At 46.6% G+C, this 27,874-nt stretch overlaps 1 protein-coding gene across 3 annotated transcripts in view; it reads right to left on the bottom strand.

Annotated features, from left to right (window-relative positions):
- The window catches only part of Ptpn5 (protein tyrosine phosphatase non-receptor type 5), a 63,010-nt gene that overhangs the window by 31,187 nt on the left and 3,949 nt on the right, over positions 1-27,874 (bottom strand). For 2 of the 3 annotated variants that reach the window (XM_028860265.2, XM_028860266.2), the window contains exon 2: positions 6,073-6,149. In XM_028860265.2, the coding sequence (XP_028716098.1) occupies positions 6,073-6,097 (25 nt within the window). In that variant the 5' untranslated portion in view covers positions 6,098-6,149. Of the gene's footprint in view, positions 1-6,072; positions 6,150-27,273; positions 27,408-27,874 lie in introns of all 3 variants that reach the window. The other variant, XM_028860264.2, reaches the window with a different exon arrangement.

Raw genomic sequence — 27,874 nt, 5'->3', positions numbered from 1 at the left:
TGACTAGTGGATACCTGACCAAGGCCTCTTCCCAAAATGTTACTCTATTAGTGTCTTAGCACATCCTAATAGTGTTTTGTTACTCTATAATGGTCCAAGACTCAAATCATTAGTGTAAACATCTCTAAATGCATTAGTAGTCCTAAATGAAAACAGAAGCATCAATCTAGTAAAGAAATAAAACCCAGTGGAATGGGGGCTACAGCTCAGTGCTTGCCTAGTGTGCACATACGCCTCGAGTTCTAGCCCCACCACCAGGAAAAGAGAAAGACATGCAGAATGTGTGCTGTGCTTGTGAACAGGCATAGCAGCACCTCAGCCATATGACACATCTACTCTGCCTCCTCTCTGCTTGTCCACTTGGATTCCTGCACCTGCTCCCAGGCTAGTTAGAACCAGTACTAGGCACCAGGCTTGGATGCTCAGCTAGGACAGGGTTTAGCAGATAGAAGCTAAGTTTCCTTTTGAGGTTACCTCTCTCCTTACAACGCTTGATGGAGACCCTGAAGACATGAGTGGGGACCTACTCATCCTCTAGGATGCTTGCAGGAGTCTCTCCTGGTTCTTGAAGTTAGAGCTGCATATAGGCCTTCCCTGGTGTCTTGTGTTCTTTGAGAGTAGGGAGAGTACATCTGCTTTGCTTAGCACTATACCACTAATCTGGGACATGTCAGGATGGAGTGGATGCTCTGTAAATTTGAGTTGATCAAAGGGCATTTTCAATAGTCCATTGGCTTCTAGCACAAAGCCTCTTAAGTGGCATGATGGAGATGCAGTGAAAGCTATGACCCCTTCTGCTGATCACAGGGGGGTTAATGCAGGGTTAGGATAACCAAGCCTTCATTAGTACAGACCTGCATCTATCTCCTTTACTCCATAAAGCAGCACCCAGGATAAGCAAATGCTTTTTGTTGAGACTGAGACCTCATCCCTGGCTCAGGAGAATCCACTGAACACTGGTGACCATACATACAGAGCACTGTATCTAGTGCTGGGCTAGGACCTGCCTTCAACATATCAAGATTGAAGATGGAAGTATGGTTCAGAGCCATTAGCCCAAGACATCATCTCTGTTCTTACCAAAAGGACAAGTTCTAGGCCTTCAGTGTACACTTGAAACCTTGTATGAACCCAGATGAATATCACACACTTAACCCTAGGGTTGCTAGGACTATCATGACTCTAGTCAGCTATAAAGGGCCTCTGGAGTACCCCGGTCTCCAGAGCAATGGCATTCTTAGACATGGGACTTGCATTTCCTCTCATTTGGCCCCACCATTCTTATAGGGAAATAATTCACAAGTCCCGGGAGGGGTGCCCATGCACCCACCTGCTGTCCATGCCCTCTTCTCAAGCAGTACTCTAATAATGAGGACTTCAGAATTCCCTTTTACCACGACCTGATGCCTTCAAGGTTTTTCCCTCAGCAGCATCTTTCTGAGGTTACATACTGATTGGGGTGAACTGTGGACCATGACTGATTATACAGAGTGATGTGCCCACATGCACACATGCAAGGGTCCTTGCAGTACAAGATTGAACAGGAGGTGGTATTCCATTACAGTCCTCACTGATGATCTGGCCCTAGTTCCTGCAGATCTCAGGAGGCAGCCTGCCCGTGAGTCTGCCCATTGGAGACACTGAAAGCAAGACTTAATGATGTCACTCTATTGCACAGCCTGGACATCACTGGTACCAATGTTCTCCACCTTCCATGTACTCTAAGGAAGCTCTTGGATTTGAGGCGAGGCCCATACCACTGCTAGCTGGGGGAAGGAACAGAGGCCCTAGCAGTGTTCTTTGCTTTCATGCAAATGTGAACACCTACGCACCAAAGAGCAGGGAGTGTGGATTTGAATGTGCCGATGTGTTTGGATGACTGCAAAGCAAGTAAAGTGAGCATGCAAGGGGACTGGAAGAGAAGAGAGTGACCACGTGAAAAGGAATGTGTGAATGAGGGGAAAGAAAAGAAGCCTGCATATGCATGGAGTGGAGAAGGCATCCAGGTCTACACCAAGTGCCTACCATTGGTTCCTGAAACCAAGAGTGGCTAAGTGCCAGCGAAAGGACAGGGAATGTAGAAGGAAGGAGGGTGCTTTCTAATGTTTGTGCATGTGTATGAGATCAGGGTGTAGTCCCAGGGAAGAACTAAAGAGAGTAAGAGAGCTGGTGTGTCTTTTAGTTGCCAGGGAGCTTGTATGGTGGATGAAGGCTGATGGAGCTGCAGAGCCGAGCGAGCTGAGCATGCAAGAGGAAGAAGACATGCAGGTGTGTGTCCTCTGGCGGTGCGTGTCCACCCCCACAGGGCCCTGTGAGTCTGAGGCAGGCCACGTGCTTGGGTGACTGTGTGGGCATGTGCATGTGTGTACATGAGCATGCGGCTGTGTCAAATGAGAACAAACACAAGTGTGTGAGCAAACGTGGGAGTACCCTGGAGGGTGTGAGCAGCCTACCCGCTTTGAAGGCAGCTGCGGGCTTCCTGGGTTGCTGGTGATGTCTAAAGACATCTTCACTCCAGGAAGCATTATCTAAGAGGTCTATATGACCTGCCTGATGCTGGCTCAGGTCCGGGTGACCGAGTCTCTGAGTGTTGGCCATGTCACTCTACTCTGAAGTTTGTGTGGGAATGAATGAGTCATCCTGGCATGGCTGGCCCTCGCTCTGCCTGTGTCTTGCCCAGCAGGGAAGACAGTAGGGAGGGAGAGAAACTACTTAAGGCTGTATTCTTATACCATTATTATCATTATGCAATTGCTCACAGTGTCTATGGGCTCTTCTAGAGGCCCAGCACCCCAGTGCTCTTGGCCTCTATACATCCACTTGTTTTATGTCCAAGTTTCCATTTAGGTCAGCAGATCTGGATGACCAGTCTTGGTGGCAATCTGCTGCACACCAGGCTCAGGTCCACACAGTCACAATACGAAACTACCTTCCAGTCCGTCCCCGTCTCCCTCTGCTTTCATCTTTTTCTACAGTCTCTCCCTCTGTTTGCCAAATGATGCCCCCTCCTCATTTTGCCTATCTTCCCTTTACAGTGAATGCTTATGTAGCACTACTGTGTGCTAGGCTCTGCTCTCAGCTCTCTGTTAATTCACTGAGCCATCCAACAATTCTGTATGGCACTGAAGACTGATCTCGACACTTTATAGATAGCAGATCCAGGGAGGTGAAATCAGCATCTCACTGATTAGTGACTGAGTCGGGTCTAAGCCCCAAGGACCCACTTTTTTTTCTCTTTAAATTATTTAATGTGTATGGATGTTTGTTTGTACATATGTCTATGCACTACATGCATGCAATGTTCATGGAGCAACTGGAGTTACAGACGATTTATGGGTGCTGAGAATTGAACGTGGACCCTCTGGAAGAACAGCCCGTGCTCTTACAAGGTGAGCCATCTCTCCAGGCTTGAAAACTCACTCTTAATACATAATATGGTGCTGCGGTGTAGGCACTCTCTCAGTTTCGTTTTCTATGGGATCTCCTGAACCTACAACAGTGTCAGTCACATGTAGGTGCTCAGTTAATGGTGAATAACTAAGACATGGCCAAATAAATGGTGGGCATGGAGGACACAGAAGCGAGACAGAGAGAGGCTTGCCTTAAAGAGCTCTATGGTCACAAAATAAATAATTATTACAATACCATATCTGCCTGGCATCGTAGGTGTCTAGGAGGCATACAACTCTCTTGGCCCTTGGCAGACAGGGTTTTCCAGAAGGAGCAGGACACAGAGGGAGACAGGCACAGTGACATTGCCCGGTTCCTCTCTGAGGACAAACACATCTTCACTCCTTCTCCCTCTACAGACAACACTAACTCTATGGAGACAATGGAGGTAAGAACAGGGTAGCGGTGAGGACACAGGCTCAGGAGTGGCTGGACTGGGCCTTCCCTTGCCTACCATCATCCAGCTAAGGGGATTTGGGAAGGAAGTCCAACTTCCCTGGGTCTTGGTCCTGTCATCTGCAAGATGGGGGCAGTAAATGATACCAACTTCCTGAGTATTGCATAAGGCAGGCAATGTGCCAAGCTTCAATGGAGATGACTAATCTCCTCTTCCATTCGACATTGTTTGCTGGCTCTGGGGGAGGAGAGTTAGAATTAAACATATTGTGCTTCTTACTGTAACCTCTCTGCTGTGGCTTTGTCCCATTTTCCAGAATTGGCTCAGCTCAGAGCTTGTCTGTGAACCTTCAACTAAGGTAGGGACTATGTTCCATCTACCACTATATACCCAGCACCCAGTACAGTGTCTGAGACATGGTAGGTACTCAATAAATGGACTTGCTGAACAAATGTTTGGTTACATTTATTTACTTCCCCAGGACCTTTGTGAAGATGAATATTCATGTTGCTGTTATTTTCATTTTCAGATGATGGACTGGAGACAGGTCCAGCAAGGGTAAATGACTTGCCCATAGACACACAGCCTGGAAATAGCACAGTCAGACTCAAATGCCAAGCCCCATGCTCTTCCTCCATACCATGCTCCTCCCTGGGTTCCTATACATTATGTCCTACTTTCTGTGGATATTTTCTAGCCAGTGGGGCCATCTCTGATTGTAGAATCATCTCCGAATTCTATGACTCATATCTGAATCACAGAAGTGTTTAATAGTTGAAAGAGACTTTGATGTCACTGAGACCCTCCCACCCACTGTGGAAATTTCCTCTCCATTGCTTCTCTTCCAATACTTGAATGCCTCCAGTGATGGAACACTCATTTCCCTCCTCTGGAATCATCAGTTTTTATGACTGGACCACTGTGAGAGTCAGAAAGTAAGTTCTTGATCCCGTGGAGCCCAGATCTTTATGTCTATGTGTTGGGCTTATGTCATACTCCTAAAATATGCAGGGTAGAATATGCAGGATAGATCTTCTGTGCCCCAGCATACAGGGGTGCTTCAGATGCTCAGCTTTCATAACCTTCGGAGAATTCCTTCTTTCCAACTAGCTCCTTGTGGTCCCTGCCAGGCTGCCTCCCATGAGTTGCATTCATCCCCCCACCAGCAAAACCAGGGGATCACGGTGTGCAATGATGCCCCTAGGGGATGAGGGTGAACTGCACCAAGGGCTCAGGCTGCTAGAGGAGCCAGGGAGCTGGGGAAGGGTGGGCAGTGGATGCTGTAATTGCTTATTTTGAAGTCACTGCTTCAGAGGCGCATCTATTTGTTTTCAATGCCAATCTTAAATGTCACATGGAGACGGCACTTTTAAAGCTTCTTACCTAGCACGATCGCAAGGTTTCTCAGACACTACAGGTTTGAGGCTTCGAAGTTGGAATTCAAAAGGCTATTTTTAAAACAAACATTTGAGTGGGGGATATGAAAACGCAGGCTATGCTACAAAGGTATGGCAAATTTTCAAATGTTTCACCTGCCTTTATTTTGTAATATTGCTGCAATGGACACTTGCTATAAGAAAAATAATTAAAACATATAAAAAGAAAATAAAACCCCTTTCACTGTCTTCTCCACTCTATTCCTTTTAATGCAGTTTATTTTGACCAGGATCATGGTCTCCAACTGGTGGGCCATGCTGCCACTCTGTGGGCACAGTGCCCTGGCCGTCTCCATGGTGACAGTCATGGCAGGGGTTCAGGCAGGCAGACTCCCACATCTGTGGTCACCTGGACTCCAGCTGTAGGTTCTGACTCTCAGCCAGGCTTCTCTGCAGGACTGACAGGCAGCTCTGCATGCTGCTTTGGCCACCCTCAGCTCAGACCACATCACCTGGTTTAGATTTCCTCCGTTGCTTCTGAGGCTTGCACTGACACATTACTGGTCAGCTGCTCTCTCTCCATGCTAAGCTCCCTTGTCTGCTTTCTTCCTCTCTACCTCCAAGCACACCTTCAGATGTCTGCTCTTCCTCCTAGAGCAGACAGAACCGCCCTACATGACCCTAGGACAGAAAGACACCGAGGGTTTGAGAAACCAATCCTCAACTAGACAGAGAGGCAGACCTCAGAACAGCAAGTTCACAAGCAACTAGACTTCTAGTTCTGTGTCAGCTGGTACCCTCTTTCTCCAATCTGAGTTCTTGGGTCTTAGGAGTTCTGAGGACACTTACCCGACAGCCTCTCACTGCAGCACATGTCCAGGGCCCCTCCCTCGGAGTCATCAGCAGCCTGGCTCTCTCTCTCACTCCTGCAGTGGGAGAGAAATTGTTGTCAGGGGATGCTGGTGGTCCAGGATCAAGAGTCCCAGCAAAGATGAAAAGCTGTTTCCCTCAGTATTCCTTGAATTAGCTCCACCTCATCAAGGGACCCAAGGGAAAGAAGAGCCTCTTATGGCATCAAGCTGCAGAGGAGAGGCAGGGTTTTGTAGGTGTTTTCCATATATCACCACCACCACCACCACCACCACCACCACCACCACCACCACCACCACCACCACCACCACCACCACCACCACCACCACCACCACCACCACACCTCCACCAACACCACCACCAACACCTCCACCACGACGAAAGACTGGCTCACTTTCTTGAGACTCTGAAACAGAGTCCTCACCATGACCCCATGAAACGGGGCTTGTTAAACAAGGCTTAGGAGGTTTATGTGGCTTGTCCAAGGTCTTATCAGAGTGAAGCTGGGTTTGAAGTTACACTGGAGAGCTCCGAGCTAATGTTCTTATTGCTATGCCATTCTGTTTCCTAGTTCCTTTGTTAGTGATCATGATGATAATGATGATGCATATATGTGGCGGTTTGTGCCATAGAGAGGAAGTGGAGTTCCGGGTGGTTGTGAGTCACTATGTGGGTGCTGAGAATTGAAACCTGGTTCTCTGCAAGAACAACAAGTGCTCTTAACTACCAAGCTATCTATCCAAACCCCAGAAACCCTCTTTCTAGCCCATCAGGGTACCTAATAAACTGCCCTAGGGTCTAATTTTCTTTCTTCACACAGTGAACTGGAAAAAGCTTGTTCAAAATCAATTAGATCCCAGAAAGTATCTTCAGACTCAACAAACCTGGAGGGCAGAACACCATAATGCTCACAGGATCCCCTGCTCTGCCAATGGCCTGCAATGCAGGTGTAAGCCCCAATGGTCCTGGTTCCCCTTCATACCTAACTCTTGGCAGTTGTGGGCTAGATCAGGCCTGAACATGCAAGCTAGGCTGTGCCTATCAGAGATCATCCCTTCATGTCTACTGTGCATTCTAGGACTCTGGGATCTGTGCTTCTGTGGTTGATTCATATCTGTGGCCATGCCCTGAGAGAAGGATTTCAGAGGACTGGAGCCTCAGAGCTCCTTAGCCCTTTCTGTGCTGAGTCTCTTGTTGGAGAGCACATCCATTAAGACGGTGAGATGGCCAAGGGTTTCTCACTAGGCCCCCACATCTTAGTTTAGCCAGCAGAATTGGCAGCTGAACAACCTTTAATGCAGGTTCACTAGCACAAATTCGAGGTCCAGAAGGCCAGTAGCCTCTACCCACCAGTCCTGCAACGTGGACCCTCATCCATCCTACATCCTATTTTAGGACCATTACAGATTTCAATAATAAGGGCAGATAGGCCAGGATAAGGCTGACTCTTCCCACTCTTGGTGTTTTCCACTCTTAACTTGTATTGTCTTGTTTTATTTTCCTCCCTCACTCTAACTGGCAGCATTTCTGAGAATCTCAAGTTCTAGAGACCAGATATCTCAGACACAGAGGGACATTACCTTCAAGGTATCCCTGCCTGTAAGTGTGCTCTTTACCTAATGGTCTTGGGCATCCGTTCAGGCCAACTTGAATGGATGTCCAAGACCATCAAAAACACTCCCCAACACAGTGCCAAAGTCTATCACTTACATAGGTTGTGAAGTTCCCAAACTGCACACAGGACAGGGCAGCCTTGAGCTGGAACCAGCTCTTCAAAATTCAAATTCACCACATAACTTGCTGTGGAAAAATACTCCCACAGCATCCCGATTCACTAAGAACAAAGACAAACATCCCTTAATGCAGTTAACTAGATTATTTCTCCTTCAGCATTACCTTCTGTCCCTCCTGCCTTGACCGCTACTCGGGTTGCTTTGGACAGGCTCCTTCCTTTAAATGCCTCTGCACTCACATTTCTCTGCCTGGATAGGACATTCATTTCTACTTGCTGGGACTTTTTACTCAGCGCTCAACACAGTTAGGAAGCCCATTATCATTGAGGCCATTGCTGGACCAACATCATTGTCAGCCGTTAGGGTGTAGGCTGCAAAAGGTCAATGACCACTCTTAATTCTATAAATTTAGCTTGCATCTTCAAGGTACGGCCCAGTGCCTGGCCCATAGAAGGAGACTCAACAGATAAAGAACTGTAGAATAAGTGAGTGCCATTGCAATGTGCTTCAGAAAACATCAGCTACCTCAAGCCGCCACCATCACAGCCACTTTATGGGTGGGTCTTTGTTGAGCCACCTGGAACCGTCCTCAACAGCAGCCAGGGAATCATGGGTTTCTAAGACCTTTCATTTCGTAGAAGAGGGCACTGAAGCAGGTTGAATTAAAAATGGGAGCCATAGGGATTGAGTGTGAGAACAGCCTCTCAATCCTGAACTTGCTTTACTATAAGAGCACCCCTAGATGGAAGATACCCCAAGACAGTGGCCCGTGATGTAGGGCAGAAAGGTAATCAAGGTATCTGGAAGGAGACCCACATGTGACTCACACCTGCTTTTCACACTCCAGCCACATTCAGAATAGCTCAGCGCTGCATGTGTGCAGTGGACTCTATAAATAAGCTTCCTAGAAAATGACTAATTTCATAATCAGAAGAGCAGAAAGAGTAGCACCCCAGCACTGTGGAGGAAAATGGAGCAAGATGTGGTTCTGCCCTGTGGTGGACTCCAGCCCCAACTCCTTCTCATAGCTGTGTGTCTAGGCTGTGTCAGGAGTTTGACCAGATTTGAGAGAGAGAGGGGTGGGGAGAGAGACAGAGACAGAGACAGAGACAGAGAGAGAAAAGATGGACCATTCACACAGCACAGAGAAGCCCTGATTCTGGGTATTGCCCTTCTTTTTGGCCACCAGGAGCAGAAAGAGCAGCTTGGAATGGAATGCTGTGGGCAACCCTCTCCTCCTCCACCTCTATCACCTGGACAACATTTGCTAAAACTCTCCTGTGTCAACAGGCAGCAACTGCTGCTCTTAGAAGCAGAGAGCCTCAGAAACGATGGGTGCCTTCAGCCTGCATTTGCCAAGTACCTTCTGTGAGCAAGATCCTGATCCTATGGCAGTCCTGATAATACAATGCTGAGCAAGCCAGGACCCTTCTCATCTGACCAAAAAGCTGGAGGTGCTAACATGATTGTGCCGTGGCATCTCCCTTGATTGATGTCTGTATATGGGGGAGAGTTCCACTCAAGTCTGTGGGAGGAGGAAGTGTCCTCCAAAGGGAAGGCAGGAGCTACTTCTTACAGGATGTTTCTAGTAGATGATGGGCTGCCAGAGTAAGGACTTGGGCAGTACAAGTGTTACACCTGGAAGTAGGCTGGCCAGAGGAATGGGAAAGCAGGTGAGACTTAAGCTTCAGCAGAGGCACTAGAACAGAACATCTCCCAGAAGTCATGAGCCTTGCCTGTTGGGTGGGGTGGCCTTTTTGCACTTGGCTGTGTGGCTTCCCTGTACTGAGGGGTGGCACGAGCCTCCCAGTGCCAGCATGGGCTTGGGAGGTCTGCAGCAGGAGGAAGGTGGAGGCTAGCAGCACAGATGTAAGGGACATTGGATTCACCAGGGGGGCATCTGGTCATAAAGTCTGCAGAGCATAAAACGTATTGTTTCTTTATTTACTTATTTATTGAGACAGTGTCGTTATGCAGGCCAGGTTGGTTTTGAATTCCTGGTCTTCCTACCTCTGCTTCCTTAATGCTGGGACTATCATGCCTGGATGAAGCCTATCACTGTGCACTGAATACACTTACGATGTTCAGTACTACCATTATCTAGTTACATGTTTTTACCCCCCAAAGGAAACCCCACATACACCTATTAAGGAGCCACACTCCATCTTCCGTCCTCCAAGCCCCTGGCAATCTCTGATTTTATACCTGTTTCTCTGGCCAGTTCTGGATATTTCATGGAAGTAGAATCATACATGAAAACTTTTATGTCTGGTTTCTTTCATTTAGCACAGTGTCTTCGGGGTTTATTAAGCTGGTAACCATTACCACCCAGTACCGTATTTTTTATGAGTGAGTAATTTCCCACTGTATGGACAGACTACATTGCATTTGTCCACTCGTCAGCTGGTGGACATGTAGATTGACTCTGCCTTTTGGTTTTTGTGAATGGTGTTGCCAACTGCTATTATGATTCCCATAAGCTTATGATTTTGGACCATCCCTTCCCTGCCATGGGCCCGAGTCCTCATCTGTAAATAAAGTAGTCACATCCCAAGCTCCTTGCAGCATGGATATCATCGCCATTATGTTTAACTGTCCCTTTTTGTCTGTGGACATAATATTACTCTATAGTTACAGACTCAGCCTGGACCACCCACCCAACTTCTAGGAGCTCATGGTTGGTGGTGCTGCCACAAATAGATGCCATGAGTTGGGGGAATTCCAGCAGGGGCTTGTTCAAGGACAATGGGGGGTATGTGGTGGGTACCACTTCTTTGCCTAGGAGTAGATGGGTGGGTGCTGTTGGGGGCATCGGGAACAGATGCTAGCTTTGTGCAGTGTTTATGAAGAGAAAGGTGACAGACTTGGTGTGGCAGGCAGAGGAGCCTGAGCAGGTGCTCATCCTAGGAGGTATGGGGGAGATGGGAGGAGGAAGCTTAGCTGGGAGGGACTGTGATTCCTGGGTATGAAGCTGGGGCAATCCAGATAGACTTGCCCCCTACCATGGACTTTCTGCCTGCAATCAGCCCTCCCAGCATGCCTCTCTGTCACCACAAAGCTCTCCTCAAGATCACTTTCTCCCCAAGATCCTATCCTCTATCTCTATTTGCCAAACAAATCTCTCTCACCTTCATGCCTTGGTTCTCTCTGTTCCTCAACCTGCAATGTTCTTTCCAACTTCTTCCACATCCTACTCCTCTGTATCTCTTCATGGAACACTTCCTAATTTCAAGGGAAGAATCAGTGTCCCCACCCCCCAGGCTCTCCAACACCTGGCTCACGTTTCTCCTGTTGCTTACTCTGTTCCAATGCTTCTTAGCTGCTGAAGCACCTGCCTTTCCCACCCACTTCAGTGATGTGGGAGCATCCTTTCCCCTCTGCCCCTGATGCATCCCAGGCATCCAGTTCAGCTCCTGAGCCTTTGATGGACAGGTTAAAGGTCTAACAAAGGGTAGTGTCAGGTTCTCTGGGTTGGTGGCTTTGGGGTCTCTGAGAGGACAGATTGGATCCAGCTAGAAGCTTCTCAGCATAGAGAAGATGGCCAGGTAGAACCCTATCCAGGTTTGTTATCGGCAACTTTAACATGCAGAGGCATGTGCTGGCTTGATGGAAAAGAAATGATCAGGGTGATCACATCACGCAAATGAGTCACTAGTTACAGAATATGCAGGTGGAAGGTTCAGAGCCCTTCAGGGACCACACACAAGTGATCACTCACCTAGCTCCCTCAAACTTCATTCCCAAGGTATCCAGGTAGGAAAAAAGTGCCATATGGGGCCAGGGCCAGGAATTTTCCTCAGCTATAAAGCAAACTGTCTATGTAAAGAGAAAGAGGCCAGCTTCAGAACATCCAGATGGAGAAACTGAGGCACAGAGAAGTAACTCAGGTCACATGGTGTAAACAATTGTTTTCAGGTAGTTTACCAAGTCCTGAATTCTTGTCAGTAGTTACCTACCCTCTTACCCAGTGCCCTGTATGCCCCTTGTAACAGGAAGGATCCTTGAAGCAGAGCTCAGTTGCCCATCACGTCTGTGTCATGTTCCAAGGCTTCTAATAAGTATCTTTGCCGTCTTGGTTACTAAGTGTTTCTGTTGTCGCCAGCCAAAGAGCCCAGAATGATGCGTGCAGCAAACTCAGGGAACAGACAGGCTCTGCGCCCAGGACTCCCAATGCCTAGTTCATGCTATTTCCATCCCAGCAAGCTGCCTACCCTCCTGGCCCATCTGTCCACTGTCCAGCCATCTGCGCCCTCGTCTGAGCAGACCACAGACTTAGGAGTGCTCTGGATCCCAAAGAAGGGGCCTGAGTGTTCTCTGGCTGAGGTGTACTCAAATGAATGACTTCCCTTTCATCCCCACTCTGTGGGTGGCATTATGGAGCATGAGATTTCCTGAGACCTAAGGAAGGGAGGATGGAACGGCCTGGACAGGCCACCTAATGGGCTTGGCAGCTTGGCTTTCTGTCTTTTGGGTGAGTCTAACACAGGGACTGGCCCATCCATTTCCTCAGTGTGTGCTTACTACAAACAACTACTGTGTGCAAACCATACAAACACAATGAACACAAGCAACGTAGGAAAAAAGCCAGGCCCATGTCGATGCCTGATAGGAAATGTTCAGGGCTCCCTGTGGTACCATCGAGGCCCCAAACAAGGCAGAGGAGTCATCAGATTGATGGAGGAGTGGGCATGGCTGTGGGATGGGAGTGCTGTCCAAGCAGAGGAGGTCATGTGGGGTTGAGAGAAAGCAGGGCATATTCTCGAAGGAAAGAACATCAGCCTGACAAGGCAAGTGTGGGAAGGGAGGGTGGCGTGGGACGGGATGATTTGCAGAGATGCCTATTGGTGGTGTTTTTCTCCTCATTTTCCTTCTCCTTACTCTTGCTTCCAGAGAGGCAAGACAGACCCGTCCTAGCTACTTTGAGGCAGGCTTGGTTGTAGATTCCCAAAGCCATGTTCCCGAGAAGCTGTCCTTTAAGGTTTTGTGTCTTGAGGAAGGTGGAATCTTCTGGACAAGGAGGTGGGTGCTGAGGATGTGGAGAGCTGTTTTCACTCCAAGAAAGGTGACGTAGCCAGCCTCAACCCTGTGCATGCATGTGCGCACGTGCACTGTGGGAATCTGTTCTCTCCTTCTTCTTCTTCTTTTTTTGTTAAAGATTTATTTATTTATTATGTATACAGAAGAGGGTGCCAGATCTCATTATAGATGGTTGTGAGCCACCATGTGGTTGCTGGGAATTGAACTCAGGACCTCTGGAAGAGCAGTCAGTGCTCTTAACCTCCGAGCCATCTCTCCAGCCCCTGTTCTCTCCTTCTAACATGTGGGTTCCATGTATCAAACTCAGGTCATCGGGCTTGGCAGCAAGTGTCCTTGTTTGTTAGGCATCATTGGCCCCTAAGTTCTAGCTTATTCCTTAGTTCCCCAGGGGCTATCCTACAGCCTGGTAAAATAGCGGATGCCCAGAAACCCTGCAGGTAACCAACAAAGATACAACAGAGGGAGGAAGTGCTGGTGGTGGTGAAGGCAATTGTGTAGACAATGCTACTTCACGGCAAGGGCCAGGGCATGCTTCTTAAAGGGCCCGAGGCCCTGAATGTTGCCCAGCTGCCTAGGGTAGCTTCAGGACAAATGAGATATCCAAGAACTGTACCCATCCTTGGAGACAATGGGAGAGTATTGTTAAGCCTGTGGTGTCTGTGGTTTGGTCCAATGGCTCAGCCTGAACTCTATCTTTTTACTTCCACAGAGATCTGAGACTCAGGGCCTGCAAAGAGACACCCAAACCCCTACTTTGTTGGTCAGGAACAGCAGACATATAGAGGCTCTCTGTTGGCCTTGGTATTACACAGGGACCGAGAAGCAGGGGCCAACGGTTCAAAGAACATGAAGAGACATCAGAGCCTCAGGCACGTGGCTAAGGCATCGTGTCCTGACTCCATCTTTAGGGTGAGGGTCCATAAGCATCACTGTGACCAAGCTCAGGCTCCGTGGACACTGTCCATTCCTTCCCTGGGCCACTCCTGATCTTCCAAATCTCTATCGTCTGTTTCTCATGGTAGGTTGATGACGATGGAAATCAGGAAGAGGAGGAGTAGTTGCCCAGAGGAGGGAGGGAAGCAGACAGAATCAGGCTTGTTTTTCCACTCTCCATGCCTGAAGAGGGAATGGACAATGGCGGCATTGACCAAGGCCCTTTCCTGAGCACTGTGTGAGGCATTTGGCCCTCACAACAGCCTAGAAGGAATACACTGTTACTTTACTTTTCTAGAGAAGAAAATAGAGATTCTGCCAAGTGAAGTGACCTGCCCAAGGCCACTCAGTTACAGATCTGCCCCTATTATCCACATTCTGGTCCTTTCTCTTCCATGTTCTAGCCCTGGATATAAACTATATCAGAGATAGGAAGATGACACATTCTAGCAGGTGCCAGATGTTCTTTAAGAAAGCCCTTCCCCAGGTGTGTGTGTGTGTGTGTGTGTGGTGTATGGAGGAAGAGAACACTGGGAAAGATAACGAATTGGGGGGACATCTCAGGGATGAGCTAGAAACCTAGAGCAGTGGAAACTCCCATGAATCTATAAGGGTGACCCTAGACTTCTAGCAATAGGGGATACAGAGCCTGAACCAGTCATCTCCTGTAGCCAGGCAAGACTTCCAGGAGAGGGACTGGGATGCCAATCCAGCCACAAACTCTTCAACTTACCATTTGTCCTACCTATGAGATGTGCTGGGGTAAAGATGGTGCTGAAATTGTAAGAGTGACCAACTGATGACTGGTACAGGTGGAGAGGGAGCTCCCATACCCTGAGAGGGAGCTCAACCCTGAATGCCAGGACCCAGAAGTGGGTACAGGACACTGAACACAAATAAAAAAAAAAAGAAAGAGCCAGTGAAATGCTTCCTAATAATATTCTGCTATACTCTTAGATTGATGCCTAGCCCAACCGTCATCAGAGAGGCTTTCCTCAGCGACTGATGGAAACACTGCAGGGACCCACAGTCAAACATTAGGTGGAACTCGGGGGATCCTGCTGAAGAGAGTAAGGAAGGATTGTAGGAGCCAGTGGTGTCAAGGGCATCACAAGAAAACCCATAGAACCAACTAACCTGGGCTCACAGGGGCTCGAAGAGACTGAACCAATAACCAGGGAGCCTTCCTGGGACTGACCTAGGCTCTCTGTGTATATGTTACAGTTGTGTAACTTGGTCTTCATGTGAGATGCCAAACAGTGAAAGCAGGGGCTGTCTCTGACTCTGTTGTCTGCTTTGGGGACCCTTTCCTCCTACCGGATTGCCTCATCCAGCCTTAATAGAAGAGGAGGTGACTAGTCTCGATGCAACTTGTATGCCATGGCTGGTTGATATTCATGGGAGGCCTGCCTGTATCCAAACAGAAACAGTGGAGGAGGAATGGACAGGGTGGGTGGGGGGAGCAGGGAAGCGGGGAGGAACTGGGAAGAAGGCAGGAGGGGAAACTTTGATTGGGATATAAAAACAAAACAAAACAAAATATCCCCCCTCCCCAAAATAAAAGAAAAAAAGAAGAAAAGCAAGCCCTTCCCACAGACAGATGGGGAAGCATGTGATGATTCCCATTTTACAGAAGAAGATACTAAGGCTTGGGGGTACAGTGGTTCTTCTGGGTTCATAGTGTGAGTCAATGAGAGGGAGACTAGAGAGAGACTCCTGCACCCAGGTCCTTGTGGGGGGAAGCTCCCTGATGTCCTCTGTGGGAGCAGAAGGACTGGTGGATGAACACCAGTTTCCCAGGAAGCATAAGCCTGCCTTGGGAGGCAGTGTGAGGAGTGTGGATAATGGCAACCATGTTCCATCAGAGCATAGACAGATGCACTTACAGGTCCAGAACCTACTAATTCTTGGTTATAGATACAGGTGTGATATGATCTGAATCTTAATAGCCTGTAATAAAAATGAAGATGTAAAACAACAACACACCCTACCCCCCAAAAAGGATGTTTAGTGAATGGGCCTATCCCCCAGGTTTCAACTTTGTGGTTGTCAAGGTTAAAAGGGGCAGTGGCAGAGTGGCAATGGCTCAGCAGAAACACTCTTAACACCAGGGAAGTCAGGCCAGGTCCAGGGAGGCTGGGTAAAGGCTGCTGACCAGGTGTGGAGGGTGGACTGAGCTGAGCCAGCTGTTGGTGGAAGCTGAGTCCCGATGTGACATTGGACAGTGCGATCATCCACACGTCTGTATGGACCTATGTTGATTATGAACAGTGTGTTCATAAGCAGGGACTCACAGGACAACCGAAGGTCTTGAGGGTTCAAAGGCCATCTGGTCTACCTGTGCTTTCTATGACTCTGAAAACATTCCATTCTGCTCCCCCCTCTCCAGGTACACAGTTTAATTTGCAAGGAGAAAACAGGCAATCACAAATGGGAAGGTGTGATCACACCTCCTGTGGGGTGCTGATGCTGATCACACCTTCTGTGGGGGTGCCAATGCTTTCTCTACTTAGACTCTCACCCCATCTCTAATGCCTTGGAAATGCACCTTCCTCTCCACTGGAAAGGTCCCTTTAACTGTCAGCTGGGAAAACACCAATTTTCCCTTTAAGAGAAGTGGGGACTATTTAGAGCAAAGAAAGAGGCCTACAAGGTGAGTGTGTGGTGGAAGACAGGGGACAGTAGTGGTGGATAAGAATAAAATAAATGATATCTGTTTACAAAAATACCGTAATGAAACCCACTACTCTGTGCTAATAAAAATTAAAGACCAGAAGCCAGGCAATGGTGGTGCACACCTTTAATCCCAGCACTCTGGAGGCAGAGCCAGGCAGATCTCATTGAGTTCGAGGCCAGCCTGGTCTACAGAGCGAGATCCAGGACAGGCACCAAAAAACTACACAGAGAAACCCTGTCTTGAAAAAACAGAAAAAAAAAAAAAAAAAAAAATTAAAGACCCTGTTCAAATGTCACCTCCTTAAGAATTCCTGCTGACTCCTTCAGGGAGCCTGGTATCCACTTTCCTGTTCTTGTTCCTCTATTCTGTGATCAATGCCCAGGGGCCTGCTTCACTGGGAAGATTTGCACCCAGGCCTATGGTATGGTCATCATGGCCTCCCTTTGACTGAGGTTTACTGTGTGCTGGGTCCCACCCCAAGCACATCACCTCCTTTCTCCTTTCTCATTCTAACCCCAGGTAGGAAACAACATGCTCCTTCTACACATGTGCATGCAGGCCTGGGGGAGAGAGAGAGAGAGAGAGAGAGAGAGAGAGAGAGAGAGAGAGAGAGAGGGAGGGAGAGGGAGAGAGAGAGAGAGAGAGAGAGGATTGTTTGTTCAAGAGCACACTTGGCAAACAGCAGAGGCAGGCTTTAAACTGTTCCAACCCCAGCCAGGTTCTATTTGAACTGCTTGGTTTATGGTCTCAGATATGAGTGTTCCTTTTCTTACACTTAATCTTTATCCAGGCAGTCGTTCAAAAAGTAGTTCTAAAAAAGTAAATAAGTCAAAGTGGGCTAGAGTTTGAGTGTTGAATGATTTTAATCACCACAAAAGAAGTCAACATGAGTCCCCTGATATTGCTCTACAAATTAGGGCTCCCAACTGCCTACCTGATTTTTGCCAAGATACCAGAATCCTAGGTATCATTTCCTCACCCAGTACACACTTTAGATTCAAAAGATTAGGTGAATTTTGGTTCCTATACAAGGTTTTTGTATGAGATGTACGTAAAATATTCAGGATGTGATCCCATAAGCTCCTAAAGACTCCAGCTGTTGAACAAGGCCTTTTCAAAGGCAATTGTATAAATGACCGACAAACAATATAAAACAATGTCTACACCCTTGGCCAACAGGGAAATGCAAATTAAACTAGAGGTTCCACTTCACTCTAATAAGAATGGCTATCCTTAGGAAACCAAACAGCATACTCTGGAGAGGATGCTGGGAAAAGGAACGCTTAGATTCTGTTGTTGGGAATGTAAAGTTGGTGTGGCTGCTTCAGAAGTCAGTATGGAGGTTCCTCAAAAAGCTAAAAATAGAGCTTCCATAGGATTTAGCTATATCACTTCTAGGTATTTACCCAAAGAAATCTAAGCCAACAGAGGAAGAAGACAACTGCACACTCAAGTTATGGTGGCACTGTTCATAATACCCAAGTATGGACAACCTAGATGTCCACCAGCAGCTGAATGGATAAAGAAAATATGGCTGGGGAGATGGCTCAGAGGTTAAGAGCACTGACTGATCTTCCAGAGGTCTTGAGTTCAATTCCCAGCACCACATGGTGTCACAACCATCTGTATGAGATTGGTGTCTTCTGCATGCAACATATATACAAAAGAACATGATACATAATAATAAATAAAAAAAAAAAAAAAAAAGAAAAGAAAATATGGTGTATGTACACCATGGAGTTTTATTTGGCTGTAATGGATGAATTTATGTCATATTCATAGAAAAAGGATAGAACCAGAGAATATCATGTTAAACAAAATAAGCCAGACTTAGACAAATATCACATTTTCTCTAATAGGTAGAATATAGATTTAAAAAAAAAAAGGCAGCTGGGAGCTGGTTGCACACATCTTTAATTGCAGCACTTGGGAGGCAGAGGCAGCTGATCTCCGAGTTTGAAGCCAGCCTGGTCTACAGAGGGAGCCTGGTCTACAGAGAGAGTTCCAGAACAGCCAGGACTATACAAAGAAGCTCTGTCTGGATAAACAAAACAAAACAAAACAAAACAAAACAAAACAAAACAAAAGCAAACAAAGAGAGGCATGAAAATAGAAGTGAGATTAAGTGGGAAGAACAGGAACAGCAGGAGGGTGGAGGGGGCAAGAGCATGGAAGGGGTTGAGCAGAATTGAAATATATTGTGCACACATATGATGGAAATGTCATAATCACACCCATTGATTTGTACAGATATATGCTGATTTTTAAAGGGGGAATGCCCATTGTTATTCTTTTGAGTGAGGCTCTGAGGTGTTCTCTAATGACTATAGCCCTTTTCCTCCCATACCAGTGCTGTGGAGATTCAAGGTGAGTCCTGAATCATGCACACTGAAAGGTTTAAATGACAGAGCTCTGCTTTGTTGTAACGTTTGCCAATTTCCATGGTGTAAATGCTGCTACTATGCCGTGGTGGCTGTTCTTGGTTGTCAACTCAACTATGTTTGTAATTAACTACAACCCATACCTGTGAGAGATTTTCTGCATGGTTGGAAGTGGGTGAATCCACTTCTACTCTGGACCTTTGAGGTAAGAAGACACACATCTTTGATTTGGGTCTTGAGGTGGGAAGACAAACATAAGCCTTTGATCCAGATCTTAAGGCTGGAAGACATAGGCCTTTAATTTAGGCCATATCTTCTGCTGAAGTCTATATAAGGACATATAAGAAGAAAGCTTTTGCTCTATGCCTGTTTGTCCTTGTCTTGCTAGCACAAACATTCCTTTGTCGGCATTGAAGCCTACTTCTTTGGGATTCCAGTATATACAGAAGACAAGTTGAGACACCCAGCCTTGTGGGACTGAGCAACCACTAGATTCTTGGACTTTCCATTAATAGCTAGCCATTGTTGGATTAGCTGGACTACAGCCTTTAAGTCATTCCAATAAATCTCTCTCTCTCTCTCTCTCTCTCTCTCTCTCTCTCTCTCTCTCTCTCTCACACACACACACACACACACACACACACACACACACACCATAAATTCTGTGACTCCATAGAACCCTGACTAATACAATGGTTGATTTCAAGCTGTGACTATGAAGGGTTTTGCTGCCAGCCTTGGAAGAAGTCCAGAGCTTTGTTCAATTTCTCTGTGCCTCAGTTTCCTTATCTGGTGAGAAAACTGGACCTGGCAAATCTGGTAAACTGGACCAACAGAGATAACTGTGCTAAGTAAACCTAAAAAGATCTTAGAAGAGCACACAGTACCCTAAGTGTTAGCCATCAGTTTTGTTAAGGGGGAACCCATGTTTAGCATAGTTTCTCTGGCTTTAACAGAGACTTCGTCCCCACACTTGGCCTTCTGTCTTGTGCCCTGGCAGCAGAGTTCCTGACTTGTAGTACTGAGGCCTTGCCTCTTTTGCAGCTCTCTGCTGTCCTCTGGGATTTAGACGTCACCTCACCACACTGTTTTGTGCTTTTGGTCTCTCCCTGCCTCTGGCTTCACCCAGACTTTCCTGATGCTGCTGCTGCTTGACTGTCTATCAGTGTTGCTGTGACTTGCTTTGGAGAAGCTATGATGATCGCTTCTGGAATCTTCTGCGTTCCTTCTCACGAGGCTTGGATGCACGAAGGGAAGGCTGAGGCCCACCTCGAAGTCTGCCTCCATCTGTATCTAGGGAGTCCTAGCCACTGCCACTTCCACATTGGCTCTAGTTCCCATTATGTCCACTCTAGCCTCTGAGTAGCCCTTCTGGGGTCAGGCTTGGCTTAGGCTTCATCAGTACATGTGAGGAAGATGGGGGCACTTCAGGGTTTGATGGAGGAGTCAGAAACAAAGAGTCAGAGGCAAGGCCTAGGAGAGCCCAGGCACAGGCTAAGCAGAGACAGCTTCTGGATTGAGGTTCTTTTGCACCAACAGGGTGTGAACCAGGAAAAAGATCTAGAAAGGACTGGGAATGAAGGTTGGAAGGGTCCTACTTCCTGAAACAAATTTAACAAAGACAAGCCAGGTGCTTCCATGTGCCACATGCTTCCTTAGACAAGCCTGGGAGGCTGTCCTAGCCACTCTTCTATTGCTTTGAAGAGACACGATGATCAAGGCAACTCATAAAAGAAAACATTTAATTGGGGGCTTGCTTACAGTTTCATAGGGTGAGTCCATTATCATGACAGGAAGCAGACAGTATGGCGCTGTCACAGTATCTGAGATTTTAATATCGTGGATCTACAGGCAGCAGGCATGCACGGGGTGGAGGTGGGGTGGGGGTGAGGTTGGGGGGTGGAGACTGGGCCTGCTGTGGGCTTTTGAAACCTCAAAGTCCACCCCCAGCAGCAAACCTCCTCCAACAAGGGCACACCTCCTAATCCTTCCAAACAGTTCCTGAACTGGGGGTTAAGCATGAAAATATATGAGCCTATGGGGTAGTGGGTAGGGGGGGCATTTTCATTCAAACCACCACAGAGGGAGACACCACCATCCATTTGTAGAAGTTAAAAGAAATTAGGGAGATTTAGGATTTGATGTGGTGGTCAATCTGGCCAATAGAGAAGACAGGATGAAGCCTGGCCCTGCACTCTGGACAGTGGATTCTTTTATTGCTGTGTTTTGGAAACAGCTGCATTCCTGGGGCCCTGGGTGACCTTCAACAGACATCTCAATCATGAGTTGACTCTCTCAAAACATGACACACTGGCAATCCTGCAGTCACCCATCTTAAGTCAATCACAGTTCTTTGGGAAAAGGATGGATTTAGACGCTGAAATACTGTATCCTACCTTTCCCCTATAGAGCCCTGGGCTGGTGTCTTAATCTCTCTGAAGCTCAGCAGGTGTGATGCAGCTGCAGGGCTGTGGTGAAGACTAGTAATCGAGTCATGTGTAGCAGAAAATGCTAGGTAATCCTGAGGTAGACATCCTCACTGTCGTTCCCATTGACATAGCTCAAAGCATCCTCTCCAGTCTCCCTCTGAGCCAGGGGAGACCTCTTGCTTTTTGCGGTTCCATCAGCTACAGAAGTCAGCCTCCCATTGCCTCAGGCCCTGCCAGGTGTCCCTGCAGCTGAAGAGATTTGCAGGGTGAGAAGGGTTCCCAGCCAAACTCCTCCTCTCCCTCTGGAGAGCCCTGGCTGTTTCCAGATCCTCAGTCAGACCCAGAGCCCCGGGGAGGAGCAGGTAAAATAATTGGATTCTCCAGGTCCTCTTCCAGGAGGTTCCTCCCCAGCCATGTTATCTCCTGCTTCTCAGCCTCTGTCTCCTACGCTTCCTGTTTGGATAGGCTCTCCAAGCTGTCCTCTCTTCCAAAGCTCACAATAGTGTGCCTCCTCCAGGAGGTCTCTTCAGGGAGGCTGCTGCATGCAACCTGAGCTCTAACTGGATTCTTTCTCCAGTGCTTTGGTGGTCTAGGACCTGGTAGTGAACCATACCCCATGCTAGAGCTGTTCCCTGGTTCTTCGGTCTGTGACTATGGCTTTCTAGGAGCTGTCCAGGCAAAGAAGGAGTAAGCGGCAGGTTTCATCCAGTGTAGGGAGATGACACAGAGAAGAAACAAAAGCAATGCAATGAGCCTTCAGTTCTTCCCTGTGCATCACATTCAGAAGGAGACCAGAAAGGAAGACGTGAGAGAAGATGAAGGAGAGAAAGAGGAGAGAAGGATGGCTTTTTGAGACTCAGCATTCGGCACCATTGGACAGATCATGCTTTCAGGTTTTCTGTGGATTATCCTCTGATTATATAACCCCGGGCTCCACCTTTGAAGTTTACCTCCTCCAGGCAGCTTTGCCTGACTGGTCTCTGCTTCCCTGTGGCTCCCTGAGCTGCACAGCTCTTCTTTGGCCATAAGTCCTAGGCTATGATTCTCGTCTGTGCTCAGAAATTACAGACTTCTTTTCACCACTTTTTTTAAAAATCAGCTTCAGAGAATGGCCTGAGATATTTGCAGTTATTTTATTTAAAAAATTTACACACATCTATCTATCTATCTATCTATCTATCTATCTATCTATCTATCTATCTATCATCTATTGTGTGTGCATGTGTGCATACATACCATGGTATGCTTGCAGAGGTCAGAGGAAAACTGTTGGAGTCATGTGGATTCCAGGTACAGAACTCAGGTCAAAGCTTGTCTGCAAGCACTTTTACTCACTGAGTCATCTTACTGTCTCCCTCCCAATGTTATTCTTAAATTTGCGTTTTTATGTTTATTTATTTTGTGGTCCTGAAGATTGAATCCAGGGCCTTTTAGATGCTATTCAAGTACCTACCACTTAGATAATCCCCAGCTCAGTGCGTGTGCACACGTATATACATAAAATGCTTATTTTTATTTTATGTGTAGGGATGTTTTGCCTGTGTGTATTAATGTGCACTGCGTGCATGGAAGCTAGAAGGTGGGGCTAGAACCCCTGAAGATGTTATATGTTGCCATGTGGGTGCTGAGAATCAAACCTGGGTCCTCTGCAAGAGCAGCCAGTGCTCTTAACCACTGAACCATCTCTTCAGCTGCTGCATACTTTTGTTTGTTTTTTTTGTTTTTGTTTTTTTGAGACACAGTTTCTCTGTGTAACATCCTTGGCTATTCTGGAACTCACTTTGTAGACCAGGCTGGCCTTGAACTCATTGAGATCTACTTGCCTCTGCCTCCAAGTGCTGGGATTAAAGGCATGGCCACCACACTTGGCTTGCATACTTGTCATTTTTTCTCCTTTCTTTCATTCTTCTCTCATATATTGCATCCTGACTGCAGTTTCCCCTCCCTCCCCTCTTTCTGGTCTTCCCTCTCCCCATTCCACTCTGGCACCACCCATCTCCCCCAGATTCATGCCTCCTGTTTCCCTTAAAAAAAAAAAAAAAGAGCAGGCTTCCTAGGGATATCAACCGAACATGACATAACAAGTTACAATAAGACTAGACACAAACCCTCATATCAAGGCTGGACGAGGCAACCCAGTAGGAGAAAAAGAGTCCTAAGAGCAGGCAAAAGAGTCCATGATACCCCATACTCCTACTGTTAGTCCCACAAGAACACCCAGCTACACAACCATAACATATGTGCAGAGGACCAAGCTCAGACCCATACAGGGCCTGTGGTTGTCACTCCAGTCTCTGTAAGCCCCTATAAGCCCTGCTTAGTTGATCTGTGGGCTGTGTTCCTGTGGTGTCCTCAACCTCTCTGGCTCCTGCAATCCCTCCACCCCCCACTTCTGCAGGATTCCCCTGGCTCAGCCTGGTGTTTGGCTATGGGTCTCTATATCTGCTCCCATCTTAAATTCTGTTTGTATCTGAACTAATTGACGAAACATAGTATAATAATATCCACATCTATATAGCTCATTCCAGAGACACAGAGCTGGTCTCTGCCCTCTTCTAGCCTGCAATCTAGTGAGTGGTGCAAGATATGTGCAAAGTGAAAGCTGAAGATGCCTGATGGATGTGTGTAACTGGAGTCTGGGAGGCTGCACTGACCAGAGCTGAAAGACAAGGAGTCCCTAGAGAGCAGGGAAGATGTTTGGGGTGGGAGGAAGCAGAACACAAAGGCTTGGTGAGGTAAGTGGGCAAGGAGGGGCCACTCATTGTGGCTGGAGGCTGGGCAGAAGGACAAGACACTGATTTGAGCCCAAAGGCCACTTTTCCCCCTGGGGGTGTAAGGCAGATGTTACTATTCTAGTTGGCATTTAGAAATCAAAGCCCAAATCAATGTCACTGGATCCATTTGTGTGAGTCCAATTACATGGATGGCCCTCAAAAAACTGCTTCCTAATATAAAATACCACCCATAACATGATTCTACTTACATGAAGATCCAGAAGAGATAAAACCCTTCCACAATGATAGAAATGGGAATAGCTATTGTCTCTGAAAGCTGGAGGTTAATGAAGCATTTCACATCTATACCTTTTTACTTTTTAGACATGGGAAGAAATTTACTCTTCTGATTCCATAAAAATAAAACCATAAAAGCAGCTGTACATTATGCATGTAACACATGAATAGCATCCTTAAAGCATACAAGCCCATAGGATTGTAAATACTCAGTAGATCATTGTGCATCTGACTGAATATAAAATATACCTTAAGATTATATGTGAGCAATCTTTAATAAAGATAGGGTAAATATAGGGTCTCATGTGTCTCAGGCTGGCTTTGAACTTACTATGTTGCTAAAGGATGACCTAGAACTTTAGCTCCCCTCCCTATATTTCCCAAGTGTTGAGATTACTGGTATGTATTACACACCCAGTTTATGCACTGCTGAGAGCTGAACCCAGGACTTCATATACACCAGACAAGCACTCTACTGACTGGACTACATCTCTATCTACACTACTCTTTTTTTTTAAATTCTGAATAGAGTCTCACTAGGTTACTCAGACTAGCATTGAACTCACGATTCTCCTGCCTTAGCTTCCTGAGTAGTGAGGCTTGCAAACTGGTCTTTTTTCAGATAAAGCACCAGGTCTATCTGAAAGTTCTCATGTATTATTCTCAAGACACACATTGATATGGATCACTGTAGCTAGATTGCTTTTCTGGCCCCTACTAGAGCAGAGTGATTCAAGGGCAAGGCCCTCCAGGTCATGCTGATTGCCGAGGCTCCCATGTCCACCTTGATGCCCAATGCAGTAAATACCTGCATGCTTGAATGAATTCCACCCACTACGATCTCTCTTGAGAACATTCGTTTTCCACCCACAGTGCCTTTGGATCACAATAATTCTTCAGAAATGGAGGCTGCACTCATTTGTAATCTGTTCCCCTTTCTTCCTCTCTATTACCTCCAAGATCATGCAGAGCTCACACAAAATTTACTTGTTTTAAATTAATGGCTTCTTCCTCCACTCTCCATTCCTAAGATGTCCATGGGAGGTCTTCTTCATGCTAGGCAAACAAATCTCTCTCTCTCTCTCTCTTAAAAAAATAAAAGAACCCCATTGCTTCTCAAAAAGTTAAACATTGAATTACCATATAAAGCCAGCAATTTCACCTGTAGGTACATACCCCAAAGAACTAAAAGCAGGGCTTAAGCATACCCTCTCCTAGAACTCCTTGATCACGTGTCTCTCTCTATTTTCTCCAGGGTCCAGCTCTTGTGTCCCATATTTCTTCCTATTCTAGGATATGGAGCCAAAGCATCTGCTAGGTTCAGATGGGGTTTGGACCAGGAGGTTCAGACAGTCTTTGATTCTAAGACCAAGACCACCTGTCAACTTGTTCCCCACAAGGTGCCACCTTACAGCTTGTCTCCTGTTCCCAGTAACAGCTCATGTTGGCAGCAGGCCAACATATCACCTGTCTGCCTCACACTCAAAACTCATCTGAGGGCCACAGCAGCAATGTCAACTGCACAGACTAGAAGGGCTTAGTGTTTCAGTATCCTGGAAATCCAAATCACACCCCACTAGAAATGGGAAACTAAGTTTGGGAGACAGAAAGAACCTTACCCAGGTCACTCAGCCATGAGTAAGTTTAGGGTAAGAACACAGACACACACCTACAGTTGTGCCAGTCTATTTGAGTGCATGGGTAATTTCTGGTGACCTTTTGTTTTTGGCATAAAGTCCTATATAATTTAAATTATCCATACATGCCTTGTTTAGTTTAATGCACAAGAGCAATATATGGCTGGCTACCTTCTAGAGTCTTACCCTTGACACTTGTAGATTCATTTAAATAACTAATTAGGTACCTAAGGTATTCATACTTCTCTAAATAATTTCTATGTCCTGTTGCTATCTCTGCCTTTTTGGGATCTGTCATTTTACTGATGATGATAATGCCCTGTCCTGAAAATCTGTGCCTTTGTGCAAGAAATTAGAGTCTTCAGAATGTCTGTTAGAAAAATGGTGGAGGGTGCCGAGTTAAACACGAGTAAATGGGAAATGAACAGAAGAATGTTCCTTTGTGTTAGAAGAACAAAGACCTTGAATGTTACCTTTTTAATTGTTTTTTTTTTTTTTGCAGTCATTTTAGGTATGTTTTTTTCTACTTGGTTTCAGTCATGAGCAGTGTTTACAACATCCAGGCAGACAGAAAAAGATACAAGATTTTAAAAAATGTTTGTGTGTGGGTGCATGAGTACCATGGTCTATATATAGAGATCAGAGGACAACTTTGTGGAGTCGTTTCTCTCCATCTTTACATGGGTTCCAGGGATCAAATCAAGGATGCTAGGCTTGCAATGGCAAGTAATTTATCTCTTGAGCCATCTTGCTGCCTCAAATACTGGTGTCTAACTCAAGTTACAACACAGGCATTCAAGTCCTCTAAGTTTTATGAATGTGACCATACTACAAGTTCACTGTATCCTTACTTCAACACAACATATTTATTGATTCAGCTAAGTCTAAGATATGAAATCTGGTGCATGAATGGCCAGGTCCAACATTTATCCCTTCAATGACTATATTTAGTGAGCCACTCACTGTGTATAGCACTAGGGTTGTTTTGCTGGGCACTAAGAATACACAAATAGGACTCAGGTCCTCTTGGACTCATTAACACCAATGTATTATAGGTCTCATTCCTCAGACCTATAAGCAGCCACATGATGGGCCCTGCCCTCTTTTGCACATATTTCTTTGCCAGAATTCTCCTTTGCCTATCTCTTATCTATCTCCATGGAGCTCCTTGGAAATACCCATTTTTTTCTTATCCCAGGGTTCTTGCACATGCAACCTCTTCTAGAGATTACTGCTCTCTCAAGTCTCCTCCTCACTTCCTTTAAGGCTCTGTTTGCATATCAACTCCCCAAAGGCAGTTTTGTTTAAGGAGCATCTCTTCCTCCACCTCACTTCCACTTACCCCTCATCCTGCTTTATCCTTTTCCAGAGCACTGCTAGCCACCTCAAGTATTTTATCTTTGCTTAGGTTTTATTTTCTGTCTCTCCTGGGCTGATGTGGGAAGTTTGTCTTTTGCAGCAACACATCCCTGGAACCTGCAATAAGCCAGCACATCACGGATGCTTCTATGCATCAGAGGATGAATGGATGAGCTAGCTCTTGACAATATCAGGGGGTTGGCAAGCCAAGCTTTGTATCAGGAGTCATCAAAGCTCCCATCAGTCACTCCTGCCCTTCCCAAGTCTCTTTCTCCCTCCATTCAACCTCAAAGCCTTGCTGTGGCTTACTCTTTCTCTGAAATGCCCACATCTAGTCACTTGCAGGTTTGGGTGACAATTTGGCCCCTTGCTGATGCCAGATTCCTTTTCTATCCATTCTTGCAACCACGACCAATCCAGATCCTTGTTATCTCTCACCTAGGCCACTGCCATCTTTTCCTGCTTGAGCTCCCTGTCAATAGGCTGTCCCCATCCAGCTTGTCCTCCATGTAGCAAGATTGATTACATCTCTCCTCGACTCAACAGTGAAAGTCCAATTTCTTGGCTTGCCACTCAGGCCCCAG

This window comes from Peromyscus leucopus, chromosome 1 (assembly GCF_004664715.2).
Source record: "Peromyscus leucopus breed LL Stock chromosome 1, UCI_PerLeu_2.1, whole genome shotgun sequence".
NCBI classification, from domain to species: Eukaryota; Metazoa; Chordata; class Mammalia; order Rodentia; family Cricetidae; genus Peromyscus; species Peromyscus leucopus.
This window is presented reverse-complemented; position numbering and strand designations above follow the sequence as displayed.